Below are 14,586 nucleotides of genomic sequence, written 5' to 3'. Positions count from 1 at the left end.
AAGAACAATTTTAAACTTCTGTTCATGTGTAAACAGCAGGATATTTACTCACAGTGGGCTGAAACGCTGTGTGTTTGAGAAATGGCAGGAAGTTTTGGTCTGTGTGGTCCAAAGTGCAGCTGAGCTTCACATCTGAACTCAACTACATTTTCTTCTCTGCTGATGTTGACTCTCAGAATCGAGGACTTGTTTACTGGAGTTTTGGTTGTTGTGTCATTGAAAGATTCTGTCTGGATTTTTTCACTGTTTTTGTACCAGCTAACAGTGAGGTACTGAACAGGAGCAACATTGACTACATCGCACTGCAGTCTGTACTGTGTTTCTTCTCCTATCACATTCACAAACTGTACAGAATGAAAAACTTCTGGATTCTCTGGCAAACAAAATTAAGCAAAGTTAGTTAATTATGTCAACATTTATTTATTTTCTTAGCATTGTACTGCATTCAATTAAAATTAAACTTACTGAACAAAATAACTTTGAGTTCCTTGCTGCATTCATAAGACTCATTAAACTTCATTTTGCACTCGGCCGTCACATTCCAGTCTGACACTGGCACTAAGTGGGAGATAAACATTTCTTCATCTTCAATGTCAGAGCTTTCATTCCCAACTCTCCAGTATAGTCCGTAATGATTGCCCAGTCTGGTGGTACAGTTTACAATTACAGGAATTTTTCCATATTCTGCAATAATCTCAGGTGGATCCGTCTTGAACTCTGTTGTGCATATGCTGTCAGCATCTATGAATAGACAAGAATAATGTTTTTAGTGGACTTTTATTAGCTCTATAGCCCTATAGACTGTATACCCCCTTGAACTGAAGCTCAAAGTCTGCATTTTTGTCATATCTTGACTGTTCAGAGGCAAAACTATGTTTTTGTTCAACAAATTATGGGCCCAACTGCACATTCAAGAAAAAGACACACCCAAAAAGAGAGCAACATGGGGAACCAAATGAGCCTACCAGTTGCTGTGTAGTTGTTATTAAGACAGAACAGAACAGGTTCTGTCTGATTAAAGCTGCTAAAAAGCTGATTTGTCTTTATTTATAAATGTATTCAAATGCTGTCTGTTATTTAAAAACAGTTATTCTAATAAACTCAAACATTATAAATAAATGCAGTCCTGTGAAAATGAAAATTCCCACAGGATTCTGTGCAGTAATGTTGAAAAACAAAGTGCATCCTCACTGCTCCTATAGGGTTTCAGAGGGTATGTAGCAGCCAGGCTGTATTAATGAAATGCACTATTAATTGATCATCCTCTCAGGCGTGGACGTCCACGCATGACTCTGGATTTTCTACTTAAACATTTTAGTTTAACATTTAGTTTGGTTTATTATATTATTACCATATATTTTCTGATTAGTTTGCTCTCTATTCTTCTCATTTAGATTATCCTATTCTAGTTTTAGCTCATTCCAGTGGTTGTTTCCCTACATTCCTTTGTTCTCTGTGTCAACTCAGCTTTTCTGTTCCCATGATGTTCCCGTATTCGCTTACTTCCTGTTTTATTTTGTTAGTCCCTCATCTGGCATTCACGGTGTTTTGTTTTACTTCCCTTGTCTTGTCTCCTGTGATTAGCTAGCGTGTCTTTCCCTAGTGTTTCCCATTGTTCCAATGACCTTATATGTATTTATAGCCTTTGTCTCCCCTCAGTTATTCATCCTATTCTACTGTTTATCCACCTGTGTGGTTTGTTGGAGTCTGTTTTCTGTCAGTCTTGTGAATTTACTGCCTTGGGTCAAAATAAAAGTTAGTTTTCAGTTTGTTTAAACCTTCTCAAAATCTGCGCCAGGGTCCAAATTTTATGTAAATCCTGACCGTCAAACCGTACAATGGTCAACACAACACACAACAAAACGATAGTCTAAAATAATTACTACAAGTCACTACTGCTAAGGTTTGTTTTAAAAGCTACTGAACCATGTAACCAAACATAAATATGTTTTTCACAAGTACACATAGAGTCATGAAAGCTTAAAAGGGGAGTATTTCATGAAACATGATCATATTAGTTAGTTTTAGCTTTTGCAGTTACCATGACTAATAACATTTCAGTATCACAACTGATCACACCATCATGACACTAAAAGTTAACCTAATTTTTATTCCTAACAATTCAATGAAATAGTTTTTCCTATACACACAGAGTTCTTGCAGAGCATCATTATTACTCACTGCACAGTGAAAAGAGGAGGATGAGAATGCTCAGCATCCTGACAGGCAGCATGCTTGGACAGCATGCAGGAGGAATGCGGTGAATGGAGCAGTGTTTCAGGAGCGTCCAGAGATTATCCAGCTTCAGGACCTGGGTTAAATGAACGTCAGCTCGATGCAGATCCTACTTATGATGACCGACTAAAAGTTTCACAGGCAGAAAAAAAAAACTAGAGAGGAAATTTAACGCCCTTGTGTACAGGAAACTCTGTGAAGCCCAAAATACAAAACCACATCTGCAGCCAGCCCTTTGTGGAGTAACGGTTGCTTATAGGTTGTCCTCCTCCCATATTTTATGTAATTTTTTACTCTAGTCTTTCACAAAGTGTTTTTTTGTTTCTCTCCCCTGTTTTTTGTCCAAATGGGAGCGAAAAATTATGCGATTTTAAAAAGAAATATTGTGCAATGCAAATTCTGTTAGGAAATTCCACGACCGACAGCAGATTTCTCAAGTTAGTCAATATTAGTCATCCATCCATCCATCCATTCGCTTCCGCTTATCCTTTTCAGGGTCGCGGGGGGCGCTGGAGCCTATCCCAGCTGTCATAGGGCGAGAGGCGGGGTACACCCTGGACAGGTCGCCAGTCTGTCGCAGGGCCAACACACAGGGACAGACAACCATTCGCACTCACATTCACTCGCACATTCACACCTAGTGGCAATTTGGATTATCCAATTAACCTATTCCCACAAACTGCATGTCTTTGGACGGTGGGAGGAAGCCGGAGTACCCGGAGAGAACCCACGCAAACACGGGGAGAACATGCAAACTCCACACAGAAAGACCCCGGCCTGATGGTGGAATTGAACTCAGGACCTTCTTGCTGTGCGGCAACAGTGCTAACCACCGTGCCACCATGCTGCCCACAATATTAGTCATCATCCGGTTATTCATAGTTCATGCACATGTCACAGACTAGGTTAATTTTAAAATATCATTTTTATTAAACGTAGAGTCACAAATAGAGTTTGTTTTATTCTCTCTGCACATATGTGAAGATCATCCACATCATGTCTTTCCTTTGCACATGTCCATAAGATAACCTTGTTATTTGGGTTTGATCATCATGGAAACCCGTTTAAGGGAGTACGATCCTCCATGAAACTCTGCCCAGTAAACGCCATCCTGGTACCGGCTTCGATAGTGTCCACCACGATACCACACACCATTCAGATTGGAGTGGGCACACATGTGATACCACCAGCCTCCCTTCTGATAATGAGCACAGTTACCTGATGACACAACAGAAGAAAATGAAGATGTTAAAAGGGAAATGTCACTATACAACAGATATCAATCAGGTAGGACCAGGGGAAGAGCAGACCGCCATAGCTGTCTTTGTCTCGATCCAAAGTTGTAAAGGCCTTGTTGCTGTGCCAGGAGAGGGAGTCCCCTGCATTGCCGTGATACAGTCCCAACCGCAGTCGATACCAGTCGCTCTCTGGTTCCACATAGAAGCTGTCATACTCAGCAAACACCTGCCGGCCACGCCAGTCTTCCAGGGCCACCCGCAACTTATACTGAGCCTGTTTGGACAACCAGTACAGGTTTTCCAGACCAAGCCAGTACTCTCCATCTAGGTTCCCAAAGCCTTGCTGTAAAACATGATTAACCAGGTTTAATCACTCTAAGTTGCACAAATTCATCATGGCAACATTTAGACAGCAGATCTCCAGAGTAAGCAATGTCTAGTAGATTTATTAGCTCTTAAGAGCATACGTGCACACCTCCAGGATCTGTTTTAATCAAGTTTCTGGTATGTTTTCACTTATTACTTTTTATCTATTGATAATATCAAGCCCTTTCTCCTTAGTAATACTAATTAGCGTTGCACTGTTGCTTCACAATCAAGACAGCCCTGGGTTCAATCTGGGGAGTTTGCATGTTCTCTGGGAACTCCAGCTTCCACCCAGAGTCCAAAGACATGCAGTCAGTGAGGTTAGGTTAACTGATTTAAAATTGCCCATAGATGTGAATGTGTGTGAATGGTTGTCTGTCTCTCATCCTATGACATCTGAGATAGGCTCCAGCTCCCCCGCAACCCTGAATTGGATAAGCGCAAGAAGATGGATGGATAAGTAAAATGAGCATAGCCTTTGTCATGTTTCATTTCTGTTGCATCCAATTCGGAAGAGTTTGAGTTTCATTTGTTTAGTTAACATCACTTCTCACTCACTTATTATAAAGCTGGTATTTACTTACTAATTTTATTAGACGAATGTAAAGATGCAAAGTTCTTCTCTTTTAGGCCTGAGAGACAGTGAGACTTCATTTATTTCAAAATGATCCCAGACATTTTATCTAGAGTTTTTCATTTTGGCTTTAAAGTTTTGCAGCTGTTACTGATTTTAATTTGATGATATTCTTTATGTGCATTTTTTAAAAAACAACATAGGTTTTAAGTGATTTTTAAATGGAAGTAAATTTGTATTTGTAACACTCTTAGGTTCTCGATGAAATACTTGATTGTGTTAAATTAAATTGCTAGTTTCAGACTTATACCTTATACTGTTCCCAGTCTCTAAAGAAGTTGATTGACCCATCTTGTCTCCTCTGGATGACCGTCCACCCTCCCTGAGCTTGACTCTGTTCACACCAGGCCTGCAGGAGTCGGTTGGAACTCTGCGGCTGGAGCAAATAGATCCCACTGGTAGTTTCACCTGATTCCAACACATGCTGACAGTCCCGCCATGGCCCTGAGTGAAGGGAAAATACAAGCAAGGTGACTAATAAAAGCAACATGCAAATATAATGATGTAATATTACAACATATAACATTTTTTAGTATTAAGTACAAACATGGATGATATCTTTAAAGGTCTTTTATGGCTTTAAAAAAATATAGGACACTGTAAAACACAACAGGAAGCTTCTAATAGAAGGTTTTGAAATTCAGTTTGGACATCAGGAAAATCACAGATCTTATTATTTCTCTTCCAGCACATGTTCAGTGTCTCATGCCATCCTAGTAAGATAGACATAGGAATGTGCACAAACAACAATGTATACAAAGAAGAGAGACTCCTACACCAAGTGATAAGCCCTAATGGTCTGTCATGACTTGAACTCTCTCTCTCTTTCTCGTTACACATTGGAGGAAGTGTTGAGTCACACAGATGTTTCATCCTTTTGGGTTCTGCAGCTCATATTCTCTGGTTTGTAATTGCAAGTTCAAAAGGGAAGTGTTATAAAAAGTTCAAAAACTGTGCTGTGACAAGAGCTGCTGTTTTCAGAAGCTGAGGATCCCAGGGTGGACAGATAATAGCAGGTCACTGACTCCAACAGCCACTGGTGCTTATCTAAGCAGTTAAATAAATCTGACAGGAGATAGACATATATATAAACACCAAATAACTCTAATCAGGGGCTACTATAAACCATGTTTTCAACTCCATCTTTGAAGAAGCAGAGATATTGTTCAAAATGTAAATAAAACAACAGAAAGATTTGTCAAGATGCATAAAGTAAGTGCTTTCTACGATGACAGAGTGCTCAACCATCAAGCTTCATTGATACAGTCACACACACACACATTCACTACTGCATGACACGCAGGAAGGTTCACTTCCTTTCTGGGCCTAGCTAATTTCAGTGAAAACAGAAATTGTGTTTGATATGGGTGTTGCACCCTCGACACAGAAGAAGAGAGGGACCATCTGGTTTGTTATCAGTGCATGGTTAAAAGACCACTTTCTGTCATAGCATGGGTGACTTGCATATCTGTGGAGGCACAATTAATGCTGGGAAAACTTTTTTTAGACCTACAGCAGTTGGTCTCATCAATTCCCAAATACGGCGTTGTTAACTCAAGGAGAGATGTAATGTGGGGTAAACATAACCCTGTGCCATCATAAACATTTTTCCCACATTTGATGTGTTTTCTTTGAACTATATTCAGTAGAATTCATGTTTAATATTGTGTTTAAGTGAAGAATTACTCCAGGTTTTATATACACCTAACACAGCATTCAAACATTTTTGGAAACAACCTTGCATATTGACCTACCTGGAGTTTTTGTGACAGGAAAGCTGACGAAGGAAGGGTCTGTAGGACTGCTGGTTGTAGTGGGGGGATGGAAAGGACTTCCCCCTGTTTGAGCTTGCTCTAATGGGAGAGCACTTTGGTCCCGTTGAACATCATTGGTCATTTGGTTGGTTTCAGAACTGTAATTCAGATGCACATTTGACTGGCTTTTGGGTGGTTCAGTAACAACCTGTTCAGACAAAAAAAAAAAACAATCCAAAAAAATATTCTGAGTCCTTTTTTTATAAATCTTGTATAAAGAGGCAGATGTAAGATTTGGGTTTTTTGCCCCTACCTGAGGGGACTGGGCAGAGTCCCTGCACTGGCACTTCTTCTCCAAACGGGCAATAAACTGGTTGTGTGAACTCATCATAGAGGTGAGGGCTTCATATTTCTTCTCCAGCTCCCTGTAATCCCTGGACACCTGCATTGCCTGAGATGTCCAACCATTCACAGCATAAGGATACATTTGACAATGATGAGTATAACATCTAGTTCCGCTTCTCTAGACTCACCTGTGCTGTCGCATTTAGCAGAAGGTTCTCCACCTTTTGCTGCTCCAAGGCCTGATCTTTCTTGTTTATAACTTCATGTAGCAGCTGAGCATAGAGCTGGCTGATGCGAGAATTCATACTGCTGCTCTCTTTGCGCAAGGCCCTTACTTCAATGGCAAGGGCCCCTTCCTGCTCCAGTTGGCTTCTTAGCTTCTCTAGTAGTTCCTGCTGTCGTTTGAGCTCTGCCCATAAGGCTGACACTTCTGAATGGTTGGTAGGAGCAGGCTGCGTGTTCAGACACAGCGCCCCAGTCAATTTCTGCTGAGGCACTATGAAGGTGTAAGAGCACCGGCCTGTTTTTGTTTCTGAAGAACGTGATGAACCTTTGTTGTCAACCTGGGCTCCGTCCTTCTGTCCGCCAACTTCTGGCATGTTCACACAAAGTGTAAGAAAAAGAGGCAGAACTACTGTCAGTGCCTTCTCCATGAATCTGTAACAATCCTGAGGACACACAAAAAGAAATAGTTTCTCATCAGGTAATTAGCACTTTAATGCACAGACATACACTTTGCATGTTAGTAAAATAGTATCTGGTAAATCTTGACTTTTCACCAGATGTTTCCTTACAAAGACAGAGTACGCGCATTTCCTTGAGTTTAGCAGGTCAACACAGAAGGGACAAAGGTCAACACAAACCAGTCAGAATCAACACTTCTCCATCTCAGGGTCAACAGTACAGTAAGCTCCACACCCAGATACAACAGCCATGGTCAACACCGTAACCAAGGCAAACAGACCAACACAGATGTACAGCTTTTCCACAAAACAACAACATGAGACCCATCACATTGTGTTATGTAGCTTTCTCAGTTGCTGTGGGTAAGAATAAGATGATAACAAACATGCACCATAATGATTTAACTATGTGAAGATTAATGTAGCCATAAACAGTGCAATGTATTCAAGTGTACCTGGAAGAAGATATAATTAAACACTGTGACCATGCATAACTTACTGTGCCAGCTGGTTAGACAGTTTTTGGTGTTTTTGTTGCAGCTCCCAGGACAAAAACGCAGAAAATTAGACATCAAATGTTAAGACATAAACAGTGATATTAAAAAAAAGATCTTCCTCTAAATCAAAAGCTGTTAATGATCTTAATAAAATGTTGAACTAAAGCTGATGGCAGAAAACAAAAAGACTGATAACTACACAACTGCTGCTTTGTCTCTAGAGTTTGTCTCGGGCAGACAACTAATTACAAACTCCTGCCTCCCAGAACTGGTTGTTTAGCTGGGTGCAGGAATCTAGGGTGTCTCCTCCCTCTGTTATTATCTCACGACCCTGTTGTCAACTCTATCCTGCTGTAGCACCTTATCAGTGTGGCATGATTATTTTTGAAATACATTGCCTCTTTTTTCTGATGCGCATTTGGCTTGTTTTCTGTGGCCTAATTTTATGAAAGCATAAAAAAAACCACTGCAGCATTAGGGCCTTAAATTGGGACTCATATTCTCTAGTGTGACTTCAACAAACAGACATTGCTGGGAATGTAGTGAAGTGATAGTAATGATACCAGTCTAGGAAAAGACTGTTGGCTCTTTATGCCACAAAGACTAGAATAAAGGCTGCACCTGTACTTCAGCCTTCTTTGTGGCTGCAGTGGCGCTTCAAAAAAGTGTATGTAAAGGTTGCATACTGTATGTAACCATGCTTATTCAGTGAGTCTGTTTTGTCGCCAAGACGGTGACTCTCAAATTAAAAGTGGATTGGTCTGCTGCTTTAAATGCCATTACAGCTCTTTATACTGCTGCAGGTGCTTGTTCGGGAAATTCTGGGTTCCATCACATTCTGTGAAAAGTAAAGCTTCACACTCATCAGCTCTTTTTTTCTTTTTTCTTTTTTAAATATATATATATATTGGTCCTCCAGCATCACTCAGTCTAGTGGGTTAATTGCAGCAGATTATGCACTTTGTTATAATAATAATAATAAGTTGTGATGGTCTGAGTTGCCTTTTACATGACAGCAGTGGCTCTGAGATAGTTCTTTGCAACTGCATCAGCTTTATGGGAAAATCAGCAATACTGACAAACAGTAAAGATAGTCACAGTCACACAGTGCTGAGGTCAAAGTGTGAACAGAAACCACACCTAAAAAGCTGTCTCTATTTCTGCTTTCAGATCAGCTTACAGTATTGCACTGGGTCACACCCAAGCTCTGATCACACTTTTTTTTTCATTTTGGTTTTCTGTATACTGCCAAAACAAATAAACATTTTTTTTCTTAGGTCAGAGAGACAAAGACTTTACGCTCTCATTAACGTCACGATGCTACATTTATTGGTTTCCTATCAAAAATTGTATAATTAAACTGTTGAACCTCAAATAAGCCAATGTTTGCCTATAGAATGAATATAATGAATACAGCTGTTTTCTTTGTGTGTGTGTGTGTGTGTGTGTGTGTGTGTGTGTGTGTGTGTGTGTGTGTGTGTGTGTGTGTGTGTGTGTGTGTGTGTGTGTGTGTGTTTGCGTTTGAGGCCTTGCAAATTGCAAAAAGAAATGAGGAGTGGCTCAAGATTTTCCCATAATACTGTGTTCTTGTTTATAGAGTGAATTTCGTCTTGATGCATTCTCAATCATCCAGGAAAGTAAATCTCCAAAAGTTGATTCTGTTCATCTGGACGTAGCGTTTTGTGTTTCGTCACTCATCCAAGTGACTTCTTCAGTCTCAGCTGACTGCAGGTTTCCCCAAATCTTATAAACAGTACATTTGCATAATGACTGAAACCAGCACACTTCAGTGGTTTGGGAAAATCTGCAGTCAGCTAAGACTGAAGAAGTCACTTGGATGAGTGACGAAACGCTTCTCCCACAAAACGCTACGTCCAGATGAACAGAATCAACTTTTGGAGATGTGTATTGAAGTGATCTTAATTAGAATATGTTACTTGTGTACTTTATTTTTCTTTTATTATTATTCCAAAATTCATAGAAAGGGAGGGGGTCGATTACCATCTTTCAAAGAGATGCAGCCGTCTCAGCTGTCTACGGCCATCCAGCGGTTACTATGATGAACTGCAATTGGAAAAAACAAAGTAGCGTACACCGGCTAGGAACCATCGAAGACACGAGAAATACGGACTTATTAGCCTGTGACACACACTAGAAAAGCAGAGTAGAGCCATGTGGGTGGCGTCACGTTAACTTCAGTTTGGACTAGCTGTTGGTTAATATCGTCAAAAAATGAGCTTGATCGTTCTTGGTAGCTTAAGTATAGTATAGCGATAGTTTTTGTGAGTGTGTTTTTGTTCCCATTACATTCTTGCGCTCTGTTTCGAGCTGAATTATGGGGAAATCAAAGGTAAGTACCGGCCTGTGCTAAAAGATTAGCCGATGTGAAAAGAGGCTATTTAATCATTGTTAGTTTGCGAAAAACCAAACTGTTACTTTTATTAAATGGAAACCCTGTTGGCGAGCTGTATTTAGCGATGAGTATGAAAATGTGTGTAGTTTGTAAAGCTAGTTGTGTCGCGAGACCCTTTCACGTTAGCCTTCTTTTCACCAAACTTAAAGCTAAACGTGAAACCAGTAACAGTCAGAAATTGATCCCTTTACTAATATGTGTTTATCGCGCTCAACAGACCCGGAATCAGAAGAAAGACCGATTACAGGCCAACCATGAGGCCGAGGAGACTTACTCGGCTGTGCCCCACACTTTGGTGTTTCACCGGGGCCAGGTTGGAAAAAACGTGGGTCAACTCATCATCGATATCCGGAAAGTCATGGAGCCCTACACCGCAGTCTCTCTCAAGGTCCCTTCTTTGAGTTCTTTAGGCAACTATTGTATTGATTTATTCATATTTTATTTCTGCAGACTGTGCGTGAAATCGTTTTACTTTTTTACCAAAAAAAAAAACAGGTTAGGAAGAAGAATGTGCTCAAAGACTTTGTTGCGATAGCAGGACCACTGGGAGTGACGCATTTCAACATCTTCAGCAAAACACCCACCAGTATCAACATGGTAAGATGACCTTAGAGTATTGATTGACTGAGGCCTATAATTTACCTCTAAATGTGCTTGGTGTCAGAGCTAAAGTAGTTAAGTCACTTGAAAATATCGAAATATTAGATAAACCTTTTTTAATTTTTACATTTTATATTGTTTATATTAGCAAGCACCTGGCTTCCTGTCACATCAAGTTGAGAATCCTTATATTAGACTGTAAACAAATGCATTTGCAACTGTATGTCAAATCTGTGCCTCTGTTAATCAAATCAAACATTCTTCTTACAGAGAGTTGCTCGTCTTCCCAAAGGTCCCATGCTTCATTTCCAGGTCTCCAAGGTAAATAATTGAAACTGTGCATACAATGTAAAACTAAATCAAATGAGTCATGGGTTCATGACATTTTAAAATGTGATTAATAAATGATGTTTTTCGAAGTAAACGCACTGATGTGCCCAAACTACCAAAGTTGCGATTTCTTTCTTGATCGTTCTATTACTTACTTTTACAAAGTTGTTTTTTGTTTTGTTTTGTTTTTTCAGTACTGTCTTATCAAAGATGTTATTTCATCTCTGAAGAAGCACAGGATGCACGAGGAGCAGTTCAAGTATCATCCGCTGCTCATCCTCAATAACTTTGGACAAGATGGCATGCATATCAAACTTATGGCCACCATGTTCCAAAACATGTTTCCTTCCATAAATGTGCACAAGGTGCGTTTTACCACTAAAGCTACTGCAGTATTTTTTCCTTGGGCGACTCGAGGTTTAAAACCTCATTGATATGATGAAAGTATAGTCTTCTGAGTTTATGTGAAGATTTATCAAAAGTAAACGCTTTCTGATCTCTCTGTTGATCCATTCAGCTTTGTGATTGCCTAACCCTGACTTCCACTGAAGACAAATGTTTCGTTCTGTTTTTTGCGTTTTAGGTAAGCCTCAACACCATCAAGAGGTGTGTCCTGTTAAGCTACAATTCCGAGTCAGAGGAAATTGAATTCCGACATTAGTAAGTAAAAATTGGCTATTCTTTATTTTAAGTTGCTTGTAAACATCAGGTCACGACGCTTTTGAATCTATACATCTGCACACACATCACAGATGACGCGCTGTTAAGGAATGTACATGAAACTAGTTCCAGTTACTTAAACCTACATTCAACAACAATCCTGTGAAATTTGGGCTCAGATGATGACAGACCTTGACTTGACTGTTCAGTGATCTATGTCCAAAGTAAACGCACTGATGAGCCCCCACAGGATAAAAACGTTTGTTTTTGTTTTTTTACTCTGTTTACTGATTACACATTGAAATTGACCAATATGTTGTTCCCACCCTGCAGCAGCCTGAAGGTTGTCCCTGTGGGATTGAGCCGTGGAGTCAAGAAGCTGATGCAGGAGAGGTTCCCCAATATGAACAAGTTTGAGGATATCAGTGAGCTGCTGATGAAGTAAGGTTCTTTTGCAGGTACAATTGCTGTAGCCTCAAGGATAAAAAGGGGCTCGGATTTGTAGCCATTGTCGAGTTGGTGAGCTGGAGTTTTGTCTAATGAAATGTTCTTTGTAACCATTCTCAGGGGGGCAAACCTCTCAGAAAGTGAAGCTGAGCAAGACGAGGAGCACAACGTTACCGAACTCCCACAGGTCTACTCTGGAAGAGGCAACATGGCGTCCCAGCAGAGTGCCGTCCGCTTGACCGAAGTGCGTACTCACACAAAGTTGACTTTTTTTTTTCCTGAATAGTGTTTGAGTGGTGCTGAAAATTGCATTGTGCTGTTCTCAGATTGGTCCTCGCATGACTCTGCGGTTAATGAAGATTCAAGAAGGGATGGGCGAGGGGAACATCATATATCACTCCATGAGTAAGCGCAGCCTTTTCCTAATTTATTCTTTAGCATATACAGGGGTGTACATGATGAAAAAAACAGTATGAATTCTATGATTTCTCTCTAAAAAAAGTAAACGCTTACTGATACACCCTGAACTTGCATAATTTTATTTATCATTTGGAAGCTGGCAAAAACTGTTCTTAACCAGGAATTATTTGTACAATCCTTGTAGTCTCCAAGACGGAAGAAGAAATCCAGGAGATCCTGAAGAGGAAGGAGGCAAAGATAAAAGAGAAGGAGGAACGCCGGAAAAAGCAGGAGCAGAACATCGCTCAGAAGACAGAGAAAAAAGAAGAGCACCGGTAATTTGGCTTTCAAATGTTTTGACCTTTTTTTTTTGTATCCAATTTTTGATGCGGTTTATGACAAACGGTGTCTCCACTTCTTTTTCACAGGAAAAAGAGCCTGGAAGGCATTAAGAAGAAACGTGCCGAAGCTGAAGAGGACAGTGAGGTGGAGGATCCAGGGGCTCAGGACGGTCAGGAAGCTGATGCTGAGTCTGATGACGAGGCAGAGTACTACAGACAGGCCGTAGGAGAGGAGCCAGAAGAAGGTGACTGTAGCTAATTTACTTAACACTCTTAGTTCACTGGGGTCTTTTTAAGTATTAACAGATGTTTTCCATGTAGGCATGTTTCCGAGTGGAAAGAAGAAGAGGAGGAGTTCAGAAAAATCTCATGGACCTGCCAAGAAGAGGAAGTTGTCCCCTGGTCAATCTTTAAAAGACAGAGGTTCCAAATCACCAGGAGGACAGCATAGAAACCAAACAGGGAAAAAACAACAGAAAGAAGGATGGAAGAAATCCAGGGATGGGGAAAAATCATTTGGGAAGAAAATGAAGCCCACAGGAAAGGCTTTTGGAGCAAAGAGAGCTGGAGAGCAGGATAGATTTGGTGGGAAAAAGAAGAGAAATGGGGACAGACCATTCAAGTCTAAAAGTCAGAAAGGCAAGATGGGCTTTAATAAGAGTGCAGGAGGAAGAAAGCAAGGCTTCAAACAGAGGAAGGGAAAAGGCTGACCTTCAGTACTTCCCTTTAAACTGGACTTGGAGAAATTTTCTGTTTCCAACAGGAAACGTGGAAAAGTTGTTATTTAACTGGTGAATGCTTTATCTGCAAGTGATGCCTGTGAGAGTTTCCTGTTAGCATTTATATTTGTCACCAGAAAACAGACCTCTTTCTGTCATGCAAAGATCGTAGAATTTCAAACTGTATTTTTTCTGTAAATAAATTGACTCCCAGTTTGTCTCTTTTTAATCGATCTTTTGTTTTACTAAACTTTAAGTAACTGCAAAGAGTTACAAAGTTGGAAGAAAGCAGCCAGCAACTATTAGTATCTCTTCCTGAGTTGCTGTCCAAGCATGATGTCATGGAAACACTGTTACAGATGAGGGGAAGCTAAATGAAAAATAACTGCATTACATGAGCACCTTTTGATACCAGTTTAAAATGAAATATTAAGACTTAAAGAAAAGTTCAAATGTCACCTATTGTTTTTGACATGTTCTTGAAAGCAAAATATGTTGATCTTTCTGAAAATAAGGTATCTGAGAAAAAGATGGTTAAGTATGATAAATGAAGATTCAAGTGTTTAAGGATCATAAAATGAACTTGACCTTTAATAGTCCTTTTTACTATATTTAATATCTGCTATGACACATTTTCTAAGCTTTCATGTACACTTCTGAACATTTGACACCTACAAATATTGATGTGAAATTCAGAGTTGCATTGAGAATAAGAAAAAGGGAAGTAGTATATTGCCAATCACACCCAAACAATAATAAGCAAAGCAGCTCCTGCAGTGCATGTTGGCCCAGCACCACAAAAGGACGATGTTGGCTAGTTTTTTAAAATTCCTGGTCAGCAATTGACTTTTTGTTTTTACCCTATGTGATATGGAATAGATTACATTTGTTATAATGTATATATATATATATATGTATAAACGAT

The 14,586-nt window shown here is 39.9% G+C and overlaps 3 protein-coding genes across 3 annotated transcripts in view; 1 reads left to right on the top strand and 2 right to left on the bottom strand.

The window, feature by feature from the left end:
* LOC146519864 (hemicentin-1) overlaps positions 1-3,096 on the bottom strand; it is a 40,013-nt gene extending 36,917 nt beyond the window's left edge. The window contains exons 1-3 of the mRNA XM_085157562.1: positions 2,182-3,096; positions 466-741; positions 53-373 (exon numbers count right to left, since the gene is read on the bottom strand). Coding sequence (XP_085013688.1) covers positions 53-373; positions 466-741; positions 2,182-2,233 — 649 coding nt within the window. The 5' untranslated portion in view covers positions 2,234-3,096. The remainder of the gene's footprint in view (positions 1-52; positions 374-465; positions 742-2,181) is intronic.
* angptl6 (angiopoietin-like 6) lies at positions 3,094-8,086 on the bottom strand. Its single transcript, XM_085157114.1, has 7 exons — positions 7,755-8,086; positions 6,761-7,240; positions 6,541-6,678; positions 6,228-6,435; positions 4,724-4,917; positions 3,546-3,816; positions 3,094-3,453 (listed from the first exon to the last, which is right to left on the bottom strand). Exons 2-7 carry the CDS (start codon positions 7,223-7,225, stop codon positions 3,269-3,271), a joined length of 1,461 nt encoding a protein of 486 aa, XP_085013240.1. The 5' UTR covers positions 7,226-7,240; positions 7,755-8,086; the 3' UTR covers positions 3,094-3,268.
* A 1,794-nt stretch (positions 8,087-9,880) lies between these two features.
* On the top strand, positions 9,881-14,195 carry ppan (peter pan homolog). The gene is made up of 12 exons (XM_085157599.1): positions 9,881-10,102; positions 10,383-10,553; positions 10,661-10,762; positions 11,036-11,086; positions 11,290-11,460; positions 11,679-11,755; positions 12,089-12,196; positions 12,323-12,446; positions 12,529-12,607; positions 12,807-12,936; positions 13,030-13,187; positions 13,264-14,195. The coding sequence occupies exons 1-12, from the start codon at positions 10,088-10,090 to the stop codon at positions 13,650-13,652; spliced, it is 1,575 nt and encodes a 524-aa protein (XP_085013725.1). The 5' UTR covers positions 9,881-10,087; the 3' UTR covers positions 13,653-14,195.
* Positions 14,196-14,586: the final 391 nt, after the last annotated feature.

Source organism: Neolamprologus multifasciatus, chromosome 4, assembly GCF_963576455.1.
Source record: "Neolamprologus multifasciatus chromosome 4, fNeoMul1.2, whole genome shotgun sequence".
NCBI classification, from domain to species: domain Eukaryota; kingdom Metazoa; phylum Chordata; class Actinopteri; order Cichliformes; family Cichlidae; genus Neolamprologus; species Neolamprologus multifasciatus.
Note: the sequence above shows the minus strand (reverse complement) of the source record. Positions and strands in the feature narration are given on the sequence as shown.

What these genes read in the sequence shown, in the direction of transcription:
- angptl6 (XM_085157114.1), bottom strand. Translation starts at nt 7,225, where the DNA reads ATGGAGAAGGCACTGACAGTAGTTCTGCCTCTTTTTCTTACACTTTGT. An exon ending in TCCTGTCACAAAAACTCCAG is followed by an intron (nt 4,918 to 6,227) that starts GTAGGTCAATAT and finishes CCCTTCACTCAG; the next exon opens with GGCCATGGCGGGACTGTCAG. An exon ending in AGACAAAGACAGCTATGGCG is followed by an intron (nt 3,454 to 3,545) that starts GTCTGCTCTTCC and finishes TTGTGTCATCAG; the next exon opens with GTAACTGTGCTCATTATCAG.
- ppan (XM_085157599.1), top strand. An exon ending in TTCATTTCCAGGTCTCCAAG is followed by an intron (nt 11,087 to 11,289) that starts GTAAATAATTGA and finishes TTGTTTTTTCAG; the next exon opens with TACTGTCTTATCAAAGATGT. An exon ending in GTGCCGTCCGCTTGACCGAA is followed by an intron (nt 12,447 to 12,528) that starts GTGCGTACTCAC and finishes TGCTGTTCTCAG; the next exon opens with ATTGGTCCTCGCATGACTCT.